The following is a 22,944-nucleotide window of genomic DNA, read 5'->3' as shown; positions in this document are numbered from 1 at the left end:
GCACGAGTTCCACGAGTAATGAAATGTGTCATATGCCAAGGAGTGTCGATAACACTGTCACCCTGCTTTCGATCACAGGGTTACATCTACAATTCACCAAATGATTGTGTCTCTTCTATAGATCACAGGTCGATACTGTTTTCGACATTACATGGTTCGGGTACACGCATCACACATAACAGCATAAATTGGCTGCAATTTGGGGTTTCAGTTGACATAGCCATATACTTTAACGATCCAAGGTAAATTTTTCATACAGTACAATTGATTTGTTGGAAATGTCTAAGAGAAGTTATGACAAAACACTGCTCCGAATTATTTGTATTTTTCGTATATGTGTGTCTACCGTTTTTACATGTAGCTTTTCAGTTAAAAATATTCTTCAGTAGAGTAAATATGGAAACGAGTTCAATAAGTAATGAAATGTGTACTATTGCATTCTAGTGCAGACAAATATCGTCAGAGAGCATTGTCATGTGTGTAGCGTAGATATAAACCAAGAAATGTCGATAACAGTGTCACCCTGATATCGATAACAGGGTTACACCTGAAATTCATGAAAATATTGTGTCCCTGCTATCGATCACAGGGCGACACTGTTTTCGACATTCGTTCGTTTACACGCTACTCACATAACAACGGCACATGTCTGAACTAAAACTTTTAATTACTTCTGGACGCATGACCATATTTACCCTACTGATGATTATTTTTAACTTAAAAGGTATGTGTAAAACCTATAGTGCCCATTTTTACCCTACTAACATGATCGTTTTTATGATGATCGATCAATATTCAGCGGGTCAAATAGGTCTAGAATTTTCAGTAAAATAATAAAAAAAATCGATATTATGGCATAGATGTTAACTCCGTAAAAGTTTTGTCTATTAACGTTGCCTGTGTCTAAAGAGGGATGGTTGACCTTTAATCCGATATAAAATCTTTTGAAATAAGAAAATGGAAAAGCGGTTTGCATATTCTAATAAGATACAATATTATAAATTACATTACATGTCATAGAAACAATTTAAATATCGCAAAATATTCCCTGACTGTAGATTAATATCCGGTGAAAGTTAAATTTCATGGATAGTTGTATAGAATAACCAATTATGCTGCTCACCTTACTGGTTTGTTTATTTGACTGTAACTTTTAAATTTTTTTCACTTTTATTTTGGTATTAATTAATTTTTGTACTTAATTATCATTTATTCAAAAATTATAAAAATTCCATTCCTTTAAATATTAAAATTGCCAACGTAAATTTACTGAATGCTGAGAACCATTTAAGTGCAACAAAATTATTGAACATGGATGCCTATATAAAATGACACTCTTATTTCTACTCAATAAATTTATGTATTTGTATGCCTATCTGTACGACGAAGAAAATGTATGTCATCATCATAGTTCCATTACAGTTCGTTTTGGGGCAATCGTGTGTCCTTATAGTTGTCCTAGTCCTCGTGATTGTCGTCACCAACGTCATCGTCATCATCCTCATCATCACCACCATCATGGTGCCAAGAATCATCATCATCATCACAGAAATCATAATCACCATCACTTTGTGTAGTTTTGTTTTGTGCCTGACTTTTGACGGAATGGCAAATGAAAGAGGAAACTGCAACTAACGTGGTCGAATGAAAAAAGACGAGGTTTATAAATAAAACGTAAAAGTGGTGTTTTCATTTTGTTGTTTACAAATAGAAATAAAGAAAAACCATACGAAGGAAAATCAAAACAACAAAACCAAACAACACAACCCTTCTTTTTTTAGACAGAGGTTACTATTTTTGTAAAGCTTTAGCCATGACAGTGTACACGAGGAGACTTTGGTGCCGCAGTTAGTAGAGGTTGTTTTTTTATTTTTCTCCACTTTCTTTATTTTCCGTTTCTTTTGCGAATGTTATTGGCATAACTGACACGTTTTTGGTGGAAAATGTCGAAACGAAATTTCGCAAAGCTCTTTTTTTCCTTCCAGATAACAGTGCTGGCAAGTGTTGCAACTGACCGACTGTTATAAGCTTTTGCTTTAGCATGACTAAGTTATGAGATTTAAAAATTTAAATGCTATATTTGACATTTCGAGTGTAGGTAATAAAATAAACCGTTTATGATAGTGTTAACATTTTTCTAATGCAGGTTAGCGTTGAATATTATGGAAGAGGTAATAAAAATTGTATTTCATAAAAAAATATTATTTTATAGAATACATATGAATGGAATGGTATTTGAAAAGTGTTGCACAAAAATATATCTGAACAACAGGAATACATCTGAATAAGTGAGGATGTAGAAAAAATTATTATTATTATCGATATGAAAACAGACCGTCCATCTCAACAATCAGAAATGATTTAGATATATTATCGTCATCCGCCACTTTAATTTTTAATAAAGGCGTATGCGCAGTTATGGACCGCACTTGTTAAGAGTGACATGCTTGCCCTGTCGTTCTATAAAGTACATATTCATATTGAAATATTTTAATTTGGCATATGTAGAAAATTGTCCTAGCGGGTCAGGTATGTTGTATAACACTTTTTTATAATTACCACAATGAAATGTAAAGGATGATTTTCTATAAAAATGTATTATTTGAAGTAGCCCACAAAACAAGTACGGACAGAATTTAAACATTAGAAGACCCTAGTCTAATTTTGCAAAACAATTGCCTTTTGTTTAGAATTTTAGATTTACAGGGGAAAAAACTCATCATAGCAGAAAATACCAGCATATATCTATGCCTTAAAAGCTCACACTTTGTCGTTGTAATTCCAAATTTCGGATTCTAAGAGCATTAAATGTTTGTTGGCTGAACCTCTTCATCGTATATCAATGAAATCCCAAAACTATTCAGAATTATTTGTATTTTTCGTCTATAGAAATTATCTCTAATGTGTAACGGATTCGAAAAGTTGTATTTCATAATGAGTCCAAACTTTAAAGTGCAAAATATTCATTAGTAGGGTAAATATGGACACACGTTCAAAAAGTAATCAAAGGTGTCAAATCACATTTTAGTACAGACAATTGCCGTCAGGAGGTGCTATCGTGTGTGTTGCAGAGATACGAACCATGTAATGTTGAAAACAATGTTGATGCTATCGACAACAGAATTACGTCTGTACTTCTTGAAATAATTGTGTCCCTGCTATAGATCACAGGATGACACTGTATTGATTTTACAATTTTAGGTTATTAAATCGAATCCCAAGAGGAATGAATATGCCCAGGTTGAAATAGGTCAAAATGATTTCAGTCGGTTTTACGCCTACCTTTTCAGTGTAAAATATTCATCAATAGGGTAAATATGGGCACAGGGTTCAAATGTGTCAAATTACATCTTAGTACATACCGTTGCCGTCAGAGGGCACTGTCGTGTGTGTTGCATAGATACTAACCATTTAATGTTCATAACAATGATGACGCTATCGATCACAGGACTACGTCTGTACTTCATCAAAGAATTGTGTCCCTGCTATCGATCACAGGGTGGCACTGTTATTGATATTAACATTTTAGGTTATTAAATCGAATACTCAGTGTAAGAATATGCCCTGGTTGAAATAAGTCAAGACTTCTTCCCCATATAAATATCCAATATCCTTTGTATTTTATTGTAAAAGTCATAATTTTAAATCTCAAAATATGTGATTGTAATTTATTATTCCATATTGCATATTCACCGGCGACCCAATTAAGTATAAATATTTTATATTCTTGGTCCGAAGAAAATCTAATGCAGATTTAGCCTTGTTCCTCTGCCGAATCGCGTTTGAATTCGTTTATTTAAAAAAGAGCTTTAAAAATTTGAATATACACTGTGACAAATATTTAAGATGGAGCTAATATTTCCAGAAGGTTTGGTATTTGGAATTTTGGGCACATTTTTCAATCAAATTTCACAACTATGTTGTCAGGATATTATAGCTTTGTGCAGCCCTAAGCGTATGTAACACCGCGAAATATTGGTCCCAGACCCACCCTTTAGTATACCGATCGCCATATCTCGACTAGCTGAGTCGATCTAGACATGTGTGTCCGTCCGTCTGTCCATTATAATTTGTAAACACGATACAGGCCACAGTTATGGATCAAAATTCACGAAATTTTGCATGCAGGATGGGTTCTGACCAATGAAGACCCCTAATGTTTTTCGTAAAAATCAATTAATATTTAGGGGATAAAATTGACCAAATACTAAATTTTTGTCGGTTTTTCTGGTCGCTCCAGAGGCCACAATTATTTCCCGAACATCGTAAAATTTTACGTACAGAAGGGATCGGGCCAAAGAATAAGCATGCCTGTTTTGATAAAGGTCGGTTAATATTTAGCGGGTCAAATGGTGAAAAATGACAAATTTTGTATTCTATGGCATATATATTTAGCTCTGAAGGACATAGACCCGAGAAGTGGTTGGCCGTTAAGTTGATACCAATTATATTATCGTATAATATGAACTCGGATGTTGGAGTTACATTTAAATATTTACTGGTGCTTACGTATTAATGTATTATTTTGTAACTCATTACCACACTGGAGGACGGAAATATAGCGATGATCGATTTAAAATTTTCCATGAGGTTCCAGTTATGGCCAAGGACAACGCCTATAATTTTCAGTGATGATCAGATAATTATTTTGGGATAAAGTGGACAGAAAATATATTTTTTTAGTTTTTCGAATCGATTTATTGGCCACAATTATAAGCCGAACATCACCACACAATATTCGGGACAGAGGGTGCAAATATAACGAAATATTGCCCAGGCTCGGAGTAAACATCTGCAGGATGTTGGAATTCCGTGGTAGTTGTGTAGGGTATCGGTATGGTCGGCCCCGTCCGAATATACTGCTCCGTTCACTGGTATTTTTAGACCTTTTACTGGGTGGCAAAACTTCGTAAAAACGGTTCAATATTGGTATTATGGGGAGTTTGGCCACGATTTTCAAAGTAGCTGTAATTTTATATTTGGTGAACATTTACCCACATTTCGGGTAGCACCTAATTAACGGATGGACCCTAAATAACCCTAGATAACGGAATTAGGTAATAGGTAAAATAAAATCATTCGAATTTACTGCAGCAATGTCATCTCAAAAAATGCATGCAATAGCTACAAATCCCGATATGAAGCTTTCTCCTCAAGTATAATGGGTCGCCAACAAAAAAAAATATTCCTCTGGGATTTCATATACTCACCAAGGTCTTTCAAGACCATGGCGACGATTTTGTGGCACAGTGTAATGGGTACATATATTTAAACCTTCTATACTCATCATATGCGGAACCTATAATGATTGCATATTAAAGAGTCAAGATGTCGGAAAAAATGTCATATAATGTATGAATAAAAATAAAACTTTACTCCAAGTAAAAAAATGGTAACCAAGAATGGCCACTTCTCCTTGAGAGCGGTGTGGATTTTAGAATATAGACGACTTTATGTATTTTCGGTTTGCGCACTTTATTTGTCGCTGCACTTTATAGCTTCAGATCTGGCAAATTTTAAAACGTGGTAAAACAGAAAATTTTTACGAATAACGATTCCCTGTCATTTTGCGAATATCGATACCCTATCTGAAATCTTATGACCTATTTTTTGTGGAATACTCTATGATTCAAGAAAATAAGGACGAAATAGACGAACGAGAATTCAAGAAAACAAAGAAAAATTCTCATTCATTTTGAACTGTCAATTGAAGTTAAATTTCCTAACCTCCTTTTCATTACAGCTCATGTATTTTCTATTGGATTTATAAAAACACTTCCCCTTACAATTGGATTTATACAGAGCAATGGTACATGTGTGGTCTCTCTACAGATTTACTGGTCTATATAAAGGCATTGGTCTGTATAGAGGCCGATTAAAAGTAAATAAAGATCACAGTTCTGCAGAGGTATGTATAAAGATCAATGAGTTTGTATATGGAACACAGAGCTTTATATAATCGAATTGGTCTGTATAGGGGTCACAGGCCTTTGACCAATTGGTATGTAAGCAGACTGATTGGAAGTGTATAGATACCACAGATCTACTGAGAGACCATAGGTCTCTATAAAGACCAATTAGTCGGTATAGGGAAAACAGGATTTTATAAATGCCAATTGGTCTTTATAAGGACTTGTGACCTCTATACTGACCAATTGGTCCTTATAAACCGCTCTCTTCTCAAAATAAACAGATAAACCTCTGTTTTCCTACAGCGTATTACCAATTAATCCATTTTAATAAACCTCATAGTACAACATTTTTATTTTCAACCCCGGTTCAATTTTTTATATCAAAGGGTAATTCATATACCTTAAAAAGGTGATAGTTTTCGTTGTGAATAACTTTTGACCCAATTTTATTTTAAAACCCATAATTTTTTACCTTTGACATCATACCCTCAATATTATTGATTTCAAAATCATTTCAATGGTCATTAAATTTCTTGTGAAATATTGCTTCTTTTGTCCAAAAAAGAATTTAAGGCGTTGCTCTTTTTTTGTAGCAAAAATTTTATCTAATCTTGCAGATATACAAAAATATCCACATGGTCACACATACACAAAAAAACACCTTGAAATAATCTTCTTGGGGAAAATATAGATTTTGGCAACAAATCTTCAATCTTTTAAATCAATTTTTTTCCACCCAATAACAACAGCAACGATAATAAGTAAAGAGAAATCAGTTCACATCATCCGTACAGCATAATACCCTCATATTTCGAATTTATATCGAATGCCAATACGAAAATTAGAAATCACAGACGATTTCTTCAAACACACAAATAATTGATGACAATGATTTGAGTATATGGTTTGAAGGGTGCTACATGATGAGGGGTATGTAAGGGGCATGTTTAGTTAATTTCAGGATTGGGAACATGTCTTCTCAATAAAGAAAAAAAAAATAATAATTGTTTGGTAACCATGTGAGAAGGAACGGTTGGGGGATTCGTAAATATGTTAATTTTGGATTGGGAAAGATATGACTGGATAGGAATAGGGGATACTGAAAATAGGAGTAACATCCTTAATGTGGAAACGTCTAGTCTGGGAAGGACATAAGTGGTAGGCAATTGGATAACGACTGAAAGGAATAAGGGAATACTGAGAATAGGAGTAACATCCTTAATTTGGCAACGTCTGGTTTGGGAACTGTTTCGAGGAGAAATTATTAAAAATTATCTTCAAATATTCCTTCCTACAAGTAGGAAGGTAATTAAAATAATGTGTAGATATTCCACAAGGGGCCCTATGACTTTTTAAATTTCGGACGTGTATTTCAGGACCTCAAGTTCCCAAAAAATATTCAATTATTTGATGCCTGCAACATTTCAACTACATCCCTGTTTACAATAGACTCAGGCGTATGTAGTCTTTATAGAAAAAATATAAAATATCAAGAGCAAAAATCTTAAAAATATATTTTCAAAAAATGAAGCCAAGTACAAAAATTTCGCTCAAGAAGAAAGAAGCTGAAGGTGAGAATGAATAGAATCGGCACAAAAAATTATTTAAATTAATTGGAAATGATATACAAATATACCCAGCAAAATAAAAGCGGTTTAAGGTTAAATGATAATATATGCGGAAACACACACACAGACAAAATAAGGCTAGCAGCCAGAAAGTAGCAGCAGAAGAAAAAAAAATTGAGAACAAAATTGCAACAAAAACAAAAATGGGGAACATTGAAAACAGAAAACGGGGTCAAAGGGTAAATACGTTGAATAGTATAAAAAATTAATTATTGCTGCTGCTGAATATACGGCACAGTTGTAGAAAAGGAAAATATAAGATGCTGTGTAGTCGAAGAAGAGAAAGAGGCTGTGGAAATATATAGATTTCGCATATTGACTTTGGAAGAGTAGAGAAGAGGAAAAAATGGTTCAAAATTCGAGCTTGAAGTGCAAAAATAGGCTAGAAAAATATTTTTATATTATCTTAAAAAATATTATTTTTTTTTAATTTTTTCAAAAGGAGAGAAAAATAGAGAGAGTGGAAAAAGAGGTTAAGAAAAAAAATTAAAAATAGGGGGAAGGAAAAAATAAATATTTACAGTTTTTCAAGACCATTTTTAATGGCATTAACTAGGAACATGATGCTAGGGGTTGTCTAGTGGAGAGCAATTTTCCTTGCCTCTCCTACAACGTGATGTTACTGCAGCAATGTTGACATCCAAACGGAATCTTCTTCAAATTTAATTATATTATTTTTAATCCTTTGACACTTTACATATTTCCTTATAGCTTAATATATATTATTATTTTTTCTTTGTGCTACAACTCTGCTACTCTGATTAGCATAAAACTTCCGCTTTGCCTTAAAATCGTGACATTTTTCCGCAGGAAGTTCCTTTGATTCCTATTCTTTTTCAAATAAATTTTATTTTTTCTATTATAATTTTTTTACATTTATTTATTTGACACCATAACACCACATAAACATCAACATCATCAGCAACCAAGTGGAACGTGTATAATAAAGGGCGAACAACGACGAAGGCACAATCGTGTGTGTGTGGCTGACTAACAAAACACAAAACTTCCGTTTCCGTTACACGTTTTCAACAATAAAAAAGACACGTTCAACTTTTGGTTAGTTACTTTAAAAGGACTTTTACGAACTTTCTTTTTTATAAATAAATACTATTTAAATTATTATTTTTAATTTCCTTCACATAACTTCTTTTTTTTATTTTTTAATCAAAAATATATTTCCTTTCTTCTCAATTTCTTCTTAATAATATTATTTTTATTTTTTTAATTTCTTTTCTATGATTTTTTTTTCTTGAGCTCCAAACTCAAAACTGGCTTTTGCTACCGTCGCCTGGCAGAGAACACTGCCACTACTGCAACTACCACTTCCACTACATGACACACTGAACACTTCTACTTTTTTTGGCAATCGCAAAAAAATACGATGGAAAAAAAGTACGTTGTCAGTACACGCTGCTAACGCTGCAAACTATGACTGTGTCCTGTCACTTTTTAGTATTTTTTATATTATTTTTATATATTTTGTTCGTAAAAGCCAACCATCATCATGGTGCTGGCTGATGTTGTTGTTGTTCTTGTTATTGGTGTTGTTCTTGTCTGATGTTGCATTTATAGTATTTTAGTATTTATTTGTTTTTTTTTTATTATTCGTTCATATTATTATTTTTTTTTTTTTTTTTTGGAATCTCATCCGTGAGTAGAGTATAGTATGCATCACAGTGGGGGGAAATTATTTTTGATTAATTTACAAAAATTATAAAAATATTTCTGTTGAAGGAAAAATTCAAATTAATCAATTTTACAGGTCTTCAATACATAAAAGAGAAGAAAACTACATGTAGAAGGTTTATTAGACTGTGCAACAAAAATGGGGATAAATACCTTGATGAAAATCCAGAAGGAAATATTTCTCAAAGTTCGGAGATATGGATGATTTTTTTTTGCTGGCCACCGTATTATACCTGTCTATATAGTCTCATATCTTGATTTGTATCTATTGTATGTATTTGTTGAGATTTCACTTCTGTAGTAAAATCGAAAAAGGAATTTTTTGTAGAATATTTAGTCCTTCTAACTTAATTTCTTGTGTGTCCTTTTCGTCCTTAATTTATTAAACCGGACTCTAATTATCACAAGATGCTATTTTTACAATATTCTGCAAAAATGTTGTTCATACGATATTAGGTGGGGTCCTCAAAAGATGAGAAATCGATATTTTGACGTTTTGATGACATTTTCTCAATTTTACTCGTTCCATGTCAATAAACCCCTATATGTTTGTATTTCAATAAATTCAGTATACATTCCTTAATATGTACAACTCTCGGATTCGTCCGAATTATTTTCTAAAATCGTATAAAGTTATGCCAAATATGTCAAAAACAAAAAAAAATATTTCGATAAAAAAAATTTAAAAAATCACACAATAAATCGGCTCTATCTTTAAGTCTTAGGATCGAATTAAATAAAAACAAGTAACAAAGTGTCCGTGCCGACAGATATATCTTATGAATTACACAAAAGGTTTAATTATTCACTTTATATATAGTATATGTTCTATCAATGAGGTTTCGATATAATCTTGAACACATCGGTAATTCAATTGGCTTCATATTAAAAGTACAAGTATATGAAATACTGACCCCTTCTGGGAGAGTTACCAGAAGGAGAGGACCGACGGGACCCACCTCCGGCATTAAGTCGCCTGATATTGGATTTATAAACATTGAACATTTTTACACTTTGTGAGAGCTGTCTACGGATTTTTGGTTCATATCAAATACTTCATTCGTCTGATATCGATTTTTTAAAGATAGGAGGAATCAGCAGGAGTGGACCTTCAGAACATGGTTTTTGATCGCTTCAACAATAATTTCTGGAGTCGAAAATCGTTGCACGCTGAAGCCAGGCAAACTAAATGTGGATTATCAGTCAGAATTTGCCATCCTACTTTGCTCAAGCGGAACAGTAGCCACATTTGTAGATTTGCTTCGAAGTGCTCATTAGCCACAATACTGAGGGTATAAAAAACATGTCTGATTCTCAAAAGAAAATGTGTCCAAATTCCTAAAAATAGCAAAAATTTGGGAAGCCATTTTGTAAGGGCTACACATAAACTTAGACAAATATATCCCATTTTCAATATCAGAAATCCTATGAGTAAAAGCAACATATTTCAAAAGTTATTGAATATTTCCAGAAATGGAGAGACGGAGCTAAACCGACGCGGGATGTAATTATTATCATGTATTAGAATTACAAGTTGCGAAAATTTTTTCTGATTTGTATACCCTACACAACTATGTTGTTAGGGTATTATAGCTTTGTGCAGCCCCAAGAGTTTGTAACGCTGCGAAATATTGGTCCTAGACCCACCTTTAAGTATACCGATCATATCTCGACTAGCTGAGTCGATCTAGACATGTGTGTCCGTTCGTCCGTCCATTATAATTTGTAAACACGACACAGGCCACAGGTATGGCCCAATCATCACGAAATTTTGCGTGTAGGATGGGTTCTGGCCAATGAAGACCCCGTTTTTTGGTAAAGATCAGTTAATATTTATGGGATGAAATGACAAAAAACATCATTTTTTCGGTTTTTCTGGTCGCTCCAGAGGCCGCAATTATGGCCCAAACACCGCGAAATTTTCATGGAGAAGGGGATTGGGCCAAAGAATAAGCATGCCTGTTTTGATAAAGATTGGCCAATATTTTGCGGGTCAAATGGACCCTGACTTTTGTGTGAAAAATTACAAAATGTGTATTCTTTGGCGTATATATTTAGTCCTGAAGAATATAGACCCGAGAAGTTGATTGTATATCCAAGAGGAGTGGTTGACCTTTAAATTGGTGCCAATTATATTGTCGTATGTACTCGGATGTGGGAGTTACACTTAAATATTTACAGTTGATTACGTATTCATATATTATTAAGTAACAAATTACCACACTAGAGGGCGGAAATATATTTTGAATTTTTCCATGAGGATCCAGATATGGTAAAGGACAACGCCTATAATTTTTGGTGATGATCAGATAATAATTTTGGGATGAACTGGACCGACAACTTTTTTTGTGTTTCTTCGAGTCGATCACAACACAACCCACGGTGAAGGGAATCTGAACAACTAATTAGAAGGGCTGTACTGAATACTAGTAATATATGTTGACCTCTACTCTGTCATGAAGGTGCAAATATCGCGAAATATTGCCCAGCTCAGAACATAGAACCACAGAAAGTTAGATTTTCTTGGAAGTTGTGTAGGGTATCATATGGTCGACCCCGTCCGACTATACTGCTCCGCTCACTGGTTTAATGTTAATAAACAAATATAATATTTTATAGTATTTTGGAGTATCATTCAGAATTTGCCATCATATGTTGCGCAAGCAGAACAGTAGCCACATGTCCAGTTTTGCCGAAGAAAAGCACTTTGAAGTGCTTCTTCCAGAACATATTTCATTCTATTTGGCTAGTATGTGAAATAAGAAAGTGATGTGAAAGCAGGCGTTTCTTTCCCACATCACTCGCGTCATCCGCGACTTCACTTAGAAGAGTGAAAATCCTAGTTCAGAAGACCCCAAACGCATGAATGGCCGCTTAAACACTCGTAACTATCCATTGTAACTCTTCTTACGTTTTTTCTGGTTTGTAATATGTCGCGTAAAATCTATTCATTCATTTACTATAAATTGGCGGATCACTGATTCAGTAAATAGTTGTTCCGCGCTAAAGATTTTTAAGAACTATCCTCTTCAATGACAACGTACATATTTAACTTCCTTGTGTGATGTTAAAAAATATAATTTCCCCCCACTGTGTCTTTTTCATATGTTTTGACAAAAAAGAAAAATCTGGTGTCCGTCTGTCAGCCTATACTCTTAATTGTAAGTATGTGTATGTACGGGTGTGCGTTTGTATGTTTAGCTGCTGCTGTTACCAGCATTATTATTATTATTGCTTTTGTTGCAGCCACACAGTCTTCTGCTGTTTTCTGGCCATATTGTGTTGCAGCGTCGAAAACGTCGAAATGCACTTTTGTTGTTGTTTTTGTTGCATTTGGAATTTTGTAGTAATTGAGTGTCATTTGACAAATGTATGCTTATATTTTGGGCAGGTTTTTAGGTTTAGTTCATTTTTTTTTATTTTCTTCATTTCACATTTCACTACCGTGGCTAATGTCATCTTTTGGTGTCGTTGCTTGTGTTCGTACGTCCGAAAGCTTTTTTGTTTGGCTGGCAGGCAAGCAAGCTGGCTGATAGGCTGACTGGCTGATTTTTCTTCTTTCTTGAGTTTTTGGCATTTATTGTCCATGTCCTTTATATTTTTGGAGCCTTATTGTTGTTGTCGCTGTTGTTGCTACTACTCTACTCTCATATAGGCCTGATTTACGCAACAACAAACAAACAAGTAATGTAAAAATGTGTGTGTGTGTGTTTGGTGTTTATCTTGTTGTTGCAACTGCTGCGGCTGCTGCCATTTAGTTTGTACGTATCATCATAGCTTTGTATGTATGTAGGTACTCCAAAATGAAGAAAAGTTGTAAAGTGCAAAACCACGTTAGTGGAGTAAAGTTTGCTATTTTGTTGTTGTTGTTGCTTTTGTAAAGTTCGTATAAGTGTGTATGTGTGTGTTTGTTGTATAGTTTTGTCAACTTATACTCAGTAGTGGTCCCATGATATATAAACTGTAAATATGGCCCTCAACCAAAAACCACCGCACATTGCCTGTCCGTTACACACACAAACACACACACCCTACATGCGACTACCTTTCATTTCGTACTTACAAAAATTACTGACCAACTTTAGGTCTGTTTTGGCCACAATAAAACATCTACACATGGCCGTTATATCGCCAGAGGAATAAAACGACCAAAGAAGCAGTAGCATCAGCAGCAGCACCAGTAGGCAGTTTACAGCTCATCTTAGAGCCATCAGTGTCATCTTTAGTCTCTGTGGAATACCAAACCAAACCGACCAACTGCCTAGCTAGTATACAACTGTTACCGTTCAGTGGCATTCTCAAGCAGCAGTTCCTCTTGACGATGGCGATTTTGATGATGTGAGGATGTTATTTTTCCAATATTTTGATATTTTTGTTTTTCATTATTGTTGTTGTTGTTGGTTTTGTGTTTGGAGTATATGTTCAGGATTATTAAAGAGTATTTTGGGGAAGATGTGTCAAAAAAAGTTTTTAGCAGAAGTAGTACTAATATAAGTTATGAGTTTCGAAAATCGATAACAGATTGCTAAGTCGTAGAGTTTTGAAAATCTGTTCTGGTCAACTTGATATGGACCACAGGGACATATCCGCACAGTTATCGGCATATATTATATACAGATGCAAAATGAATATCTGTGGACAGTAGTAGTAACAATCCGACGAGAGAGATAGATAACAGTACTTGAAGATACATGTAAGAGAACCCAATTTTTATATACATTTTTAGCAATGTGTATCCTCCATCGAGTAAACAAGCTTCAAATCGCAAAAATGTTAAATTGTCTGCAGTTTTTAATGTCTATGCTTTTATTTATATGGACTTCCTTGAACAAAAAATCTCCATCAAGAACGCCCATTTTGTAGCATTAATGGATGGATTCTCTGTCTACTATTTCATGTGTTCAGATCTCAAGTAATCGCTGTCGAAACAAAGGCATTATTTTGTAGCAAAGGCCATATTGCATATATTGATGGTGGAATCGAATGTATTGGAAAATATCTGAATTTGAAATTAATTAATTGGAATTATAGTTAAGCGATTATGGTATCCGAAAAACGTATGATACTTCTGGGTACCTGAAATGTTAGTAAAACCTTCACAATACATAAAATTTAATTCGAAATTCCTGGTAAATCTGGCGGAGGTTATACAATGTTATTATGGATGCAATGAACGTCCATTAAGTTTTTATACCCTCCACCATAAGGTGGATATTCGTATTATGATGTATCTTCTTCAGCATATGCTCCTCCTTGAACACACACTATTTCTTGATGAGGGTTTGGTATTGATTTTCGTCAAGTTTTTCAACAGAAATGGCTGGAATTCGGCTTTAGGGGTTATCATTAAGCAGCATCAAAATTTTCCTATCAAAATTATTTAAGTTAGCTCCTAAAACTATATGACTTAGATTTGAGAAGTCGTTATCCCTAGTAAAGACGACTGGAAACGTGGCAACCCTAATCTAGGCCGCTTTCTATACAGACGGATCCAAGATGAAAGAAGGTAAGAGGGCAGCCGTCTACTGTGAAAGGCTTACCTACGCTCGAGGCCTAGCTGGATAGCAACTGTAGTTTTTTTTTCCAAACTGAAATCTTCACGATCTGAAAGTCAGCGGAATTCATAAAAAGTCTGGACGCAGAGATCGTTGAACCGGTGACTATCTTTGTGGATAGTCATGCGGCTCTTAAAGCCATCAAATCATGCAACATCAAATCTGAGGTCGACCTCTAGTGTAGAGCAGTTTTGGAAACACTTACTTACAGCTATCGGCTATGTTGGGTACCAGGACACTGTGACATCACGGTTAATGACAAAGCAGACAAATTAGCTAGACGCAGATTTCAATCTACAGATCTAGCAATCGATGGCTCAATCAAAACACCCATTTGTCACATTTTTCGGAAATTTGATGCGTTCTTCGACGAACGAGTCAATGAATTCTGGCACAACAAACCTAGGTGCAATGTGTCAAAATCTATCTGGCCGACTCTGCCACCAAGAGAACAAACTCACCGTCGAACCTGAGTTAAGCTGAAATCAGAGTAATGACAGGAGTCATTACTGGTCATAGCAATATCAGGGCCTTTAGCAGTAATTGTGACCATATTGTTACTGAGTACTGCAGACTCTGTGTGGATGGAGAGGAGACGGAGACAATTGAGCATCTCCTGTGTCGCTGTCCAGTCCTAGCCTACGGATGGCTAGACTGGTGGGTGCTCATTTCCACCGTGTCTAAGCTTCTATTCAACTATTGAACCTGTTTTAATCCACAGCATCATTAGAAACCTTTAGGGGTTGGGAAAGTGCAACCTTAGCACGTAATATATCATCTGTCCGAATTTATGCTGCCATCGAAACTATTTACATACCTCCACATACTTCTTTGTTTCTTAGCTTCTTAATTTTTCTTATTTCTTCTTTCCCCCTTTTTTCTTCACTCCTATAGATCCCTCCATATCTTTCATCGATGATCACAATGCACCAGATGGTCTCAGAGTGCAGCTGCCACATTAGTGACGGCACATCCCCATGATCATCCCGAAAATCATGTCCGCATATATCAAACAAAGTGGTTGTATTTTTTCGGTACGTTTAAAGGTCTAAGCCGCATTGTCCATTCGAATTGAATGTAATTTGACAATCCATTTTCTTAAGTGTTGGAGAACATCTATGCCGAATATGTCAAAGTTTTGACATAGACCTCACATAAAGGTCTCAGCATAATTGTCGACATTATTAAGGCTTTAGACGAATTTCTTTACTGAAATTTGGTATATCTGGATTTTGAGATAGACCCCACATAATTGCTATTATGAAAGTTTTACCCAAATTTCTCTACCCAATTGGCTTTAATTTGGTGTTCTTGGCTTTTGAAGGATGAACAAATTGTCAATATAGGACGAATATCGGACGAAGACGTCATATAATGGTATGACGGCTTTGGCTTTTTCATATATTGGTACGTCCCCCCTTTTTCTGTATTTACGATCCGAATGAATGTTATTTTACATACCATGCTCTTGAGTGTTGGAGAACATCTTTGCCGAAAATTATATGGGTTCATGTTTTGACCTAGATCCCACATAAAAGTCGCATTATTAAGATTTTAGCCGCATTTCCCCATAGAAGTGGCTGCAAAAAATGGTCAATATAGGTCCATGTTTTGTCGAAAGTTTTCCTTGTAGTTTTACATTCCGAGTTTTGGAGGATGAACACACATTTTTGTGGAAGATGCAGGTCCATCTTTTGATATAAGGAAGAACCCGGCCCATTTTCCCATTTTTAAGGTTTTAGTAACATTTCCCCAAAAAGTGGCGGTCATTTAGAATTCCATATTCTTGGAAAAAATGCAATATCATTGAAGAATATTGTTCAAAAATTTTATAAATAGTAGAATAAGGACCAGGTTTACCATCGATGACTCCGACTTCAATCATAGATCTCCTTTAGTCCTTACATGTTCCTTCCTACCCATAAAAACAACATAAACTTTTCCTAAAAGGTTAACTACGTTGCCCAAATAATTAACATTTTCAAAATCTCAACGAAATACTCTATTAAAATTCCTACATAAAAACAACAATTCATCGCTAAACGATTTCCATACGCTTTTTTGAGTGACGTCGACATTCAGTATTTGCCATTCGGCAACTATGCCCTATGACGTAGACCTTTGATCTACAAAAGGAATTCAATGCGAGAGTAAGACAGCAAGTGAGCGGGAAACAGGTGACGATGTCGAAAACGACGACACACTCAAATCAAAATATCGATTTTGAAACGGGTTTTGGCATAAACATGAAAAATAAAGTGAAATTACTCGTAAAAGTGACACACATACACACACACACGAACGAAACGTAACGAACTCATTGCATTGCCTGACATTCGGTTTAGATTTTTAAAAGTGTCATTGTCTCAGCAATAAACCATTCGTAATTTATTGACACATGTATAATACACACACAGGCACACATACACGTACGCCTATAAACACTAGGATATAGGTGGTGTATAAATGTGCATACACACATACGTACACACAAAGTGAAACAAATTATAATGACCTCGAGAAGTAGGTGATGACAAATGTAGTAGGCTTTTAGAAAAGAATGCGACACTTTGCGTCGTCATTGCTTTGTTTGTTGTTGTTGTTGTTGGCATTATTTGGGGAAAAAAAGTATAACAAATGATGCCATTTAATCCGCTTTTTGCATTGCATTAAATAATGGCAATAAATATTTATAGTTTAAAATCGTTTAGATTTTAAAATTAGAAAGCATTTGAATACAATTTGTAACAGAAAACCACTGGATATTTAGAAAACCTCTTAGCGGACTTTTTGATTTTTTTCAATTTCAAAAATTGAAATTATCGTTTATATTATTATTGCTAAGAAAATAATTTTGTTGTTGTTCGGAACTTTCGTTTTGAAATATTTAACAGTATGTTATTTACAGAATTATGGAGTAGATATAACAGTAAAAAGCTTTTCCAAAATAAAAGCTTTTTTAGACGAAAGCTTGTAAAGAAGCAAACATCAGTGACAGTTACAAAATCGTTACGTATGAAAGAGAATATTTAAAATATGCAGAATTTTCATATGGTAAACAATAAAGAACAATTTATTTCCCATTTTCGATAGAAAAAAATGTTGTATAAAAAATGAGAATGCCGGTAAAAGGACGGTACTGGAGCTGAGATATAAAAAACAACAACGCAATAAAGAATTCTATAGAAAACCCGCCCTAGCAGCCTTGAGGATAGTAAATATTTTTCTTAAGAAAGAAATAATTTTTTTCAATAGGAAAAATCTTTTCTGTGGACTGTCGATTTACTATAAATGAAATCAGACAATTAGTCAATTCTGGGGATCTTTTCTATAGAAAAAAATAACTGTCCTGAGACTGCACAAAAAACTGCCCAGTACTGTTTGACGTGCGATACCAGTCAACTCTCTGAGTGAGTCTTTTTGGCCCCCATTTTCCAGGAACAATTCCGAGTATGTACCAATTTGTATACCCTTCACCATACTATTGTACAGAGTATTATGTTTTTGTGCATATGTCTGGCTCTGGTATGAACTAGGATTATTGACTTCGCTCTAAAATTAACAAAATGGCGGACCTTTGAATTTTTTCTTTTTTTTTTTTTTTTGGAAAATCGCAGATTTTTGACCAAGATCCAAGTTAAAAAATAAGGAAGATCTTCACCGATTGGCTTTATCCTAGTTCATACGATAGCTATACACTCACAGAGAACGTGTAAAAATTTGTAATCGATTGGGTTATTAGTTTTTGAGTTATCGTGCCCGCCATTCGCAAAAGAGAAAAATGAGTTTAAAGTTTAAGAAGCCCTTTCGCCATAAATCGGCTATATTTTGAAGAGTTCTTGAGATTTTCACTTGAAATTTTGTAGGGACATTCTTGAATTAATGTAGATTCGAATTAAATCATAAAAAATGTTGACCCCAAGAATGGGGGGTCCCTTAATTGTAAACAAAGTACAGGTCGCATTTATGATTCCAATTTGATAAAATTTGGCATATGTCACTTAGTTGGTCCAAGGACGAATCCTATTGAAATTGGAGAAAATCGGTTCAGTTTTAGATATAGCTCCCATATATATATATTTTCATCCGATTTTATCCAATAATTGCCCGATTGGTACAAAATTTTGCAAAGCGTACTGAATTATTTACAGACTGATGTCTGTGAAGTTTTGCTAAAATCGCTTCAGATTTATATATAGTTCCCACATACAGTTTCGTTCGATTTTATGTGAATTATGCACCAAACTCCCAGTATTTGTCCGATTGATACAAAATTTTGCAAAGCCTACTGGATTAGGTCCAGGTTGATGAATACAAAGTTTCGTTAAAATCGATTCACATGTAGATATAGCTCACATATTATCCGATTTTATATGAATGATGCGATTGGGACAAAATTTTGCTCAGGGTACTGAATTATATTTCGACGTATGTATGCAAAGTTTTGTTAAAATTTGTTCAGCTTTAGATATAGGTCCCATATATAGTTTCATCCGATTTTATGTGAATGATGCACCAAACACCCAATATTGGTTTGATTGGTACACAATTTTGTAAAGCGTACTGAATTAGGGTCGGTTTACAAAAAATGTGTTTATATATAGCTCCGATATATAATTTTTCTCTATTTCATTTCATACAAATGGTACAACAAAAAATCCAAGTCTGCCCGTTTGACATGCAATTGATCATTGATTTCAGGATGGTATGTTTATTGGTTCAAATATCTAAGTAGATCAAATTATAGCCCGATTCCATCTCAATGGTCCTTCTAAGATGCTATGTCTGTTCTATCTACAGGTTAGGTTAAAAATAAATCCATTATTTTTATATGAACTATAGGACTTTATTTAACATGCTTCGGAATGTCCGATTTAGCCCAATATGCACCGTTTTGTAGTATGATTTGTTGCCATTTTAAAGGTAACTTCCTAATGCCTCTATCATAGAAGTCCTGCTCTCTATTTGCAAACAAATTTAGTAGTCGATATTCACAATTCCCCTTAGATACCAATTTGTTATCATTAAAGAAATTTTGCAATGCAAGAACGAGATGATAATCGCTTGGTGTCAAGTCCGCACTGTATGGCTGATGCATTAAATCTTCCCAACCAAGCTCCCGAAGTTTCTGGGTAGTCACTGTAGATGTGTGTCGCCTAGGGTTATCCTGGTGGACAATTCTTGCCGTTTCTGGTCAATTGTAAATGTTTAAAACAGTTTTATGTTCGATTTTTAGCTCCTGGTTACGACTGCTAACATGCCGGTCAACTTCGATCCTTTTTCTGATTTATCGACATTTTCGACGATCAGCCTACCTGTGCGAGGTGCATTTTTGATATCAAAAATTCCTGAACGGAATCTACGAAACCAAAATTGCACATAATTGGCTGTTACATTATCGGAACCATAAACACCATTTGTCATTTTTTTTTATTCACTTCCATTTTTAACACCCTGTAACTCACAACTGAGTGCACCAAACAAAAAACGGCAAAATATTTTTTTTGTCACCTTCCAACCTGTCACCCTTCCAACCAGCATAAATCTGAAATTGTTTGATCGATACTTTAAAAGAAATCTATCAGTACAGTCATCTGCCGAAAAAATAATGGATTTCTTTTTCCCCAACCTAATATAACAACCAAAATTGTTGTATTCGGGCTATTACATGCAGCAAAATCACTGTCCGAAGGTGTGATTAGACCTTAATTTTTGGAAAACGACGATGGAAAAATTATCACCGTCAATTCATCGTTATGGTAGCGTAATAAGGGACTTATTTGCTTGCTACTGAAGAATATGACGTGGAGAATATGTGGTTACAACCAGACGTTGTCACATGTCACATAACTCGAGCGAATATAGCATTATTGCAAGAGAGACATTATCTAGTCTCGTAATATCTCGTTGTGGCGAGGTTAACCGGCCACCAAGATCATATGAATAGACTTTTCATTTGGAGCCACAGAAAAACTGTCTTAAGCAGATAAATCATTCACTTTTGAACACTTAAAAACCAATATGTGTCAAAAATTACGTCGAAATAATCAGTGCAATATTTCGCTTGAAGGTCATTTAAATAATGTAGTGTTTCACACATAATGTCAACTTCCAAACTTCGTAATAACAAATATATATTATATAAGGAAAATTCATATTATATGTATTTTATTTGCGTTTACTCTGTGATATATACCTAAATCTGAATCCATTTTAAACAAAACTAAAAACAAACTAGTCTAGAGTGTAGACTCTAGACTTCAGGTGTCATCACTATTTCACTAACATTTACCACATGTGGGCGTATGCGAACTATGTGAACTTTCGAATAATATCACATACGCCACCTTAGCTTGTATCAAATACCCGTGAATAAAAACAAACAAAAACAAAATTTGTATTTGAGAATTATGTTCATAATTAATAACTCTTCGTTTTTTTTTTCGATGACTAAAAAATCAGAGTCTACAAAAATCCAAATAGATTAACATAGTTTCCACAACTTTCTATTTTCGTTTTTTCTACTTTTTCAAAAATTTATTGTAGCCCAATCTAAAGTAAACCTACACTAAACTACAAAATTATTTGCCCTTAAAGGAAACCCCCTTTGAATAGTTAGAAAATTTATTCTGGTCTACGATTTGCGACAAAAGTAAATCCAGCTACTACAACCACCCCTTAACGGAAGCAATATAAAACTAACCACAACAAACAAATTTCATAAGGAAAACCACCACCACCACCACACTACTAAATAATATTTTTTCAACAACTTAAGTAGAAAAAAAGGCTTAAAAAATTAGAAAGTTTAAACAAAAGTTGATATACTTTGCAAACAAACAAAAATCCCCCCTAAAAAAATGCACAAAAAAATATTTATCAAAATCAGTTTCAAAAGTTGCGCATTCTGGGGCGACGATAAAACTAAAAACCCAGAAATGATAAAGACACAAACAAGACACCACCACCACATCCAAAGTAGTAAAAAATGTCTAAGGAAACAACTACACACAACTTTTGTTGAAATATTTCTATGACGAGAAGAAAGAAAGGCAAAAATATGATGATGAGTAAAACTCAAAAAAAAAAAAACAAAAAAACAACAAAAATGGTAACATTTTACCGCAACATATGTTAAATGTAGTTAGCGGTTTTGTGAAACAACAAAGAAAAATATTTCCACAAATTTATTGAAAGGCTACCCAGTAAACCAAAAATAGCAAGGAATGAATATTTGAAATTTATGAAGTTATGCGAATATGACACACGTGCTATTTAAGGGGAAGAAGAAACAAGTTTTTGCTTGGTGGCGGCGACCATGACATACCCTACACATGTATTTAAAAAAAAAAATATTTATATCATAGCGGAGTGGAGTAGGGGATGATAGATACCAAGCAACGGCTCTGTTTGGCTTTAACATGGAGAAGTCCAGGCTTATCTTGGTCCCTCTTTCATCTCAATTGTGGACACTGACCTCCCCGCGGTAGCCATTTTCACCTGGGGTAGGTATTTTCATCACCCGATGAAATAGTGAGCTAATATGTGCCGCGAGTTCACATATAAGAACTATAAAAAATGGGTTGAGACGTCGGGTTAGTTGCCCACACTCGAAAAACCCATGAAAAACATATGAAAAAGCAAAGAAAAAGAAAATCAAACTAACCTAATGTTGACGACCCCCGCAAACGTATAAAGGACCACGATCTGCGAATCTGCACTTGGAACGAACAGGCGCAGTCTTCGCTTTGGCGGATGTACTCAAGTAGTAAAAAGCCGATATTATTGTCTTACAGGAAATGCGATAGAAAGGGACTGGCGAAAGTAAATCAGATGATTACGCCCTATATTATAGCTGCCATGAAACGAGACATGAATTTGGCTGCGGATTTATGGTTAACAGGAGAATAAAAGACCTCGTCTCCAGATTCACTCCAATAGATGAGCGAATTGCTATAATCCGTATAAAAGCGAAGTTCTTCTAAATCAGTCTCATTTGCGCCAATGCTCCGACCGAAGATAAAGATGAACAGACCAAAGACATATTTTACGAGCGCCTAGAAACAGCATACGATCGTTGCCCTGGCCATGACATAAAAAATTCTGATAGAAGATTTTAATGCAAAAATCGGAAGGGAAACTATCTTTGGTCCCACCATC

General features: G+C 34.7%; 1 protein-coding gene across 1 annotated transcript in view; it reads right to left on the bottom strand.

Annotated features, from left to right (window-relative positions):
* Positions 1–1,458: 1,458 nt before the first annotated feature.
* Positions 1,459–22,944, bottom strand: part of LOC133322369 (putative uncharacterized protein DDB_G0271606) — a 49,838-nt gene continuing 28,352 nt past the window's right edge. The window contains 2 exon segments of the mRNA XM_061531371.1: positions 1,459–1,594; positions 15,246–15,360. Of these exon segments, the coding sequence (XP_061387355.1) occupies positions 1,459–1,594; positions 15,246–15,360 (251 nt within the window).

This window comes from Musca vetustissima, unplaced genomic scaffold (genome assembly GCF_032173495.1).
Source record: "Musca vetustissima isolate MV318-11 ecotype Yass unplaced genomic scaffold, APGP_CSIRO_Mvet_v1 utg8676, whole genome shotgun sequence".
Taxonomy (NCBI): domain Eukaryota; kingdom Metazoa; phylum Arthropoda; class Insecta; order Diptera; family Muscidae; genus Musca; species Musca vetustissima.
The sequence above is the reverse complement of the archived record's forward strand: the minus strand, read 5'-3'. Positions and strand labels throughout refer to the sequence as shown.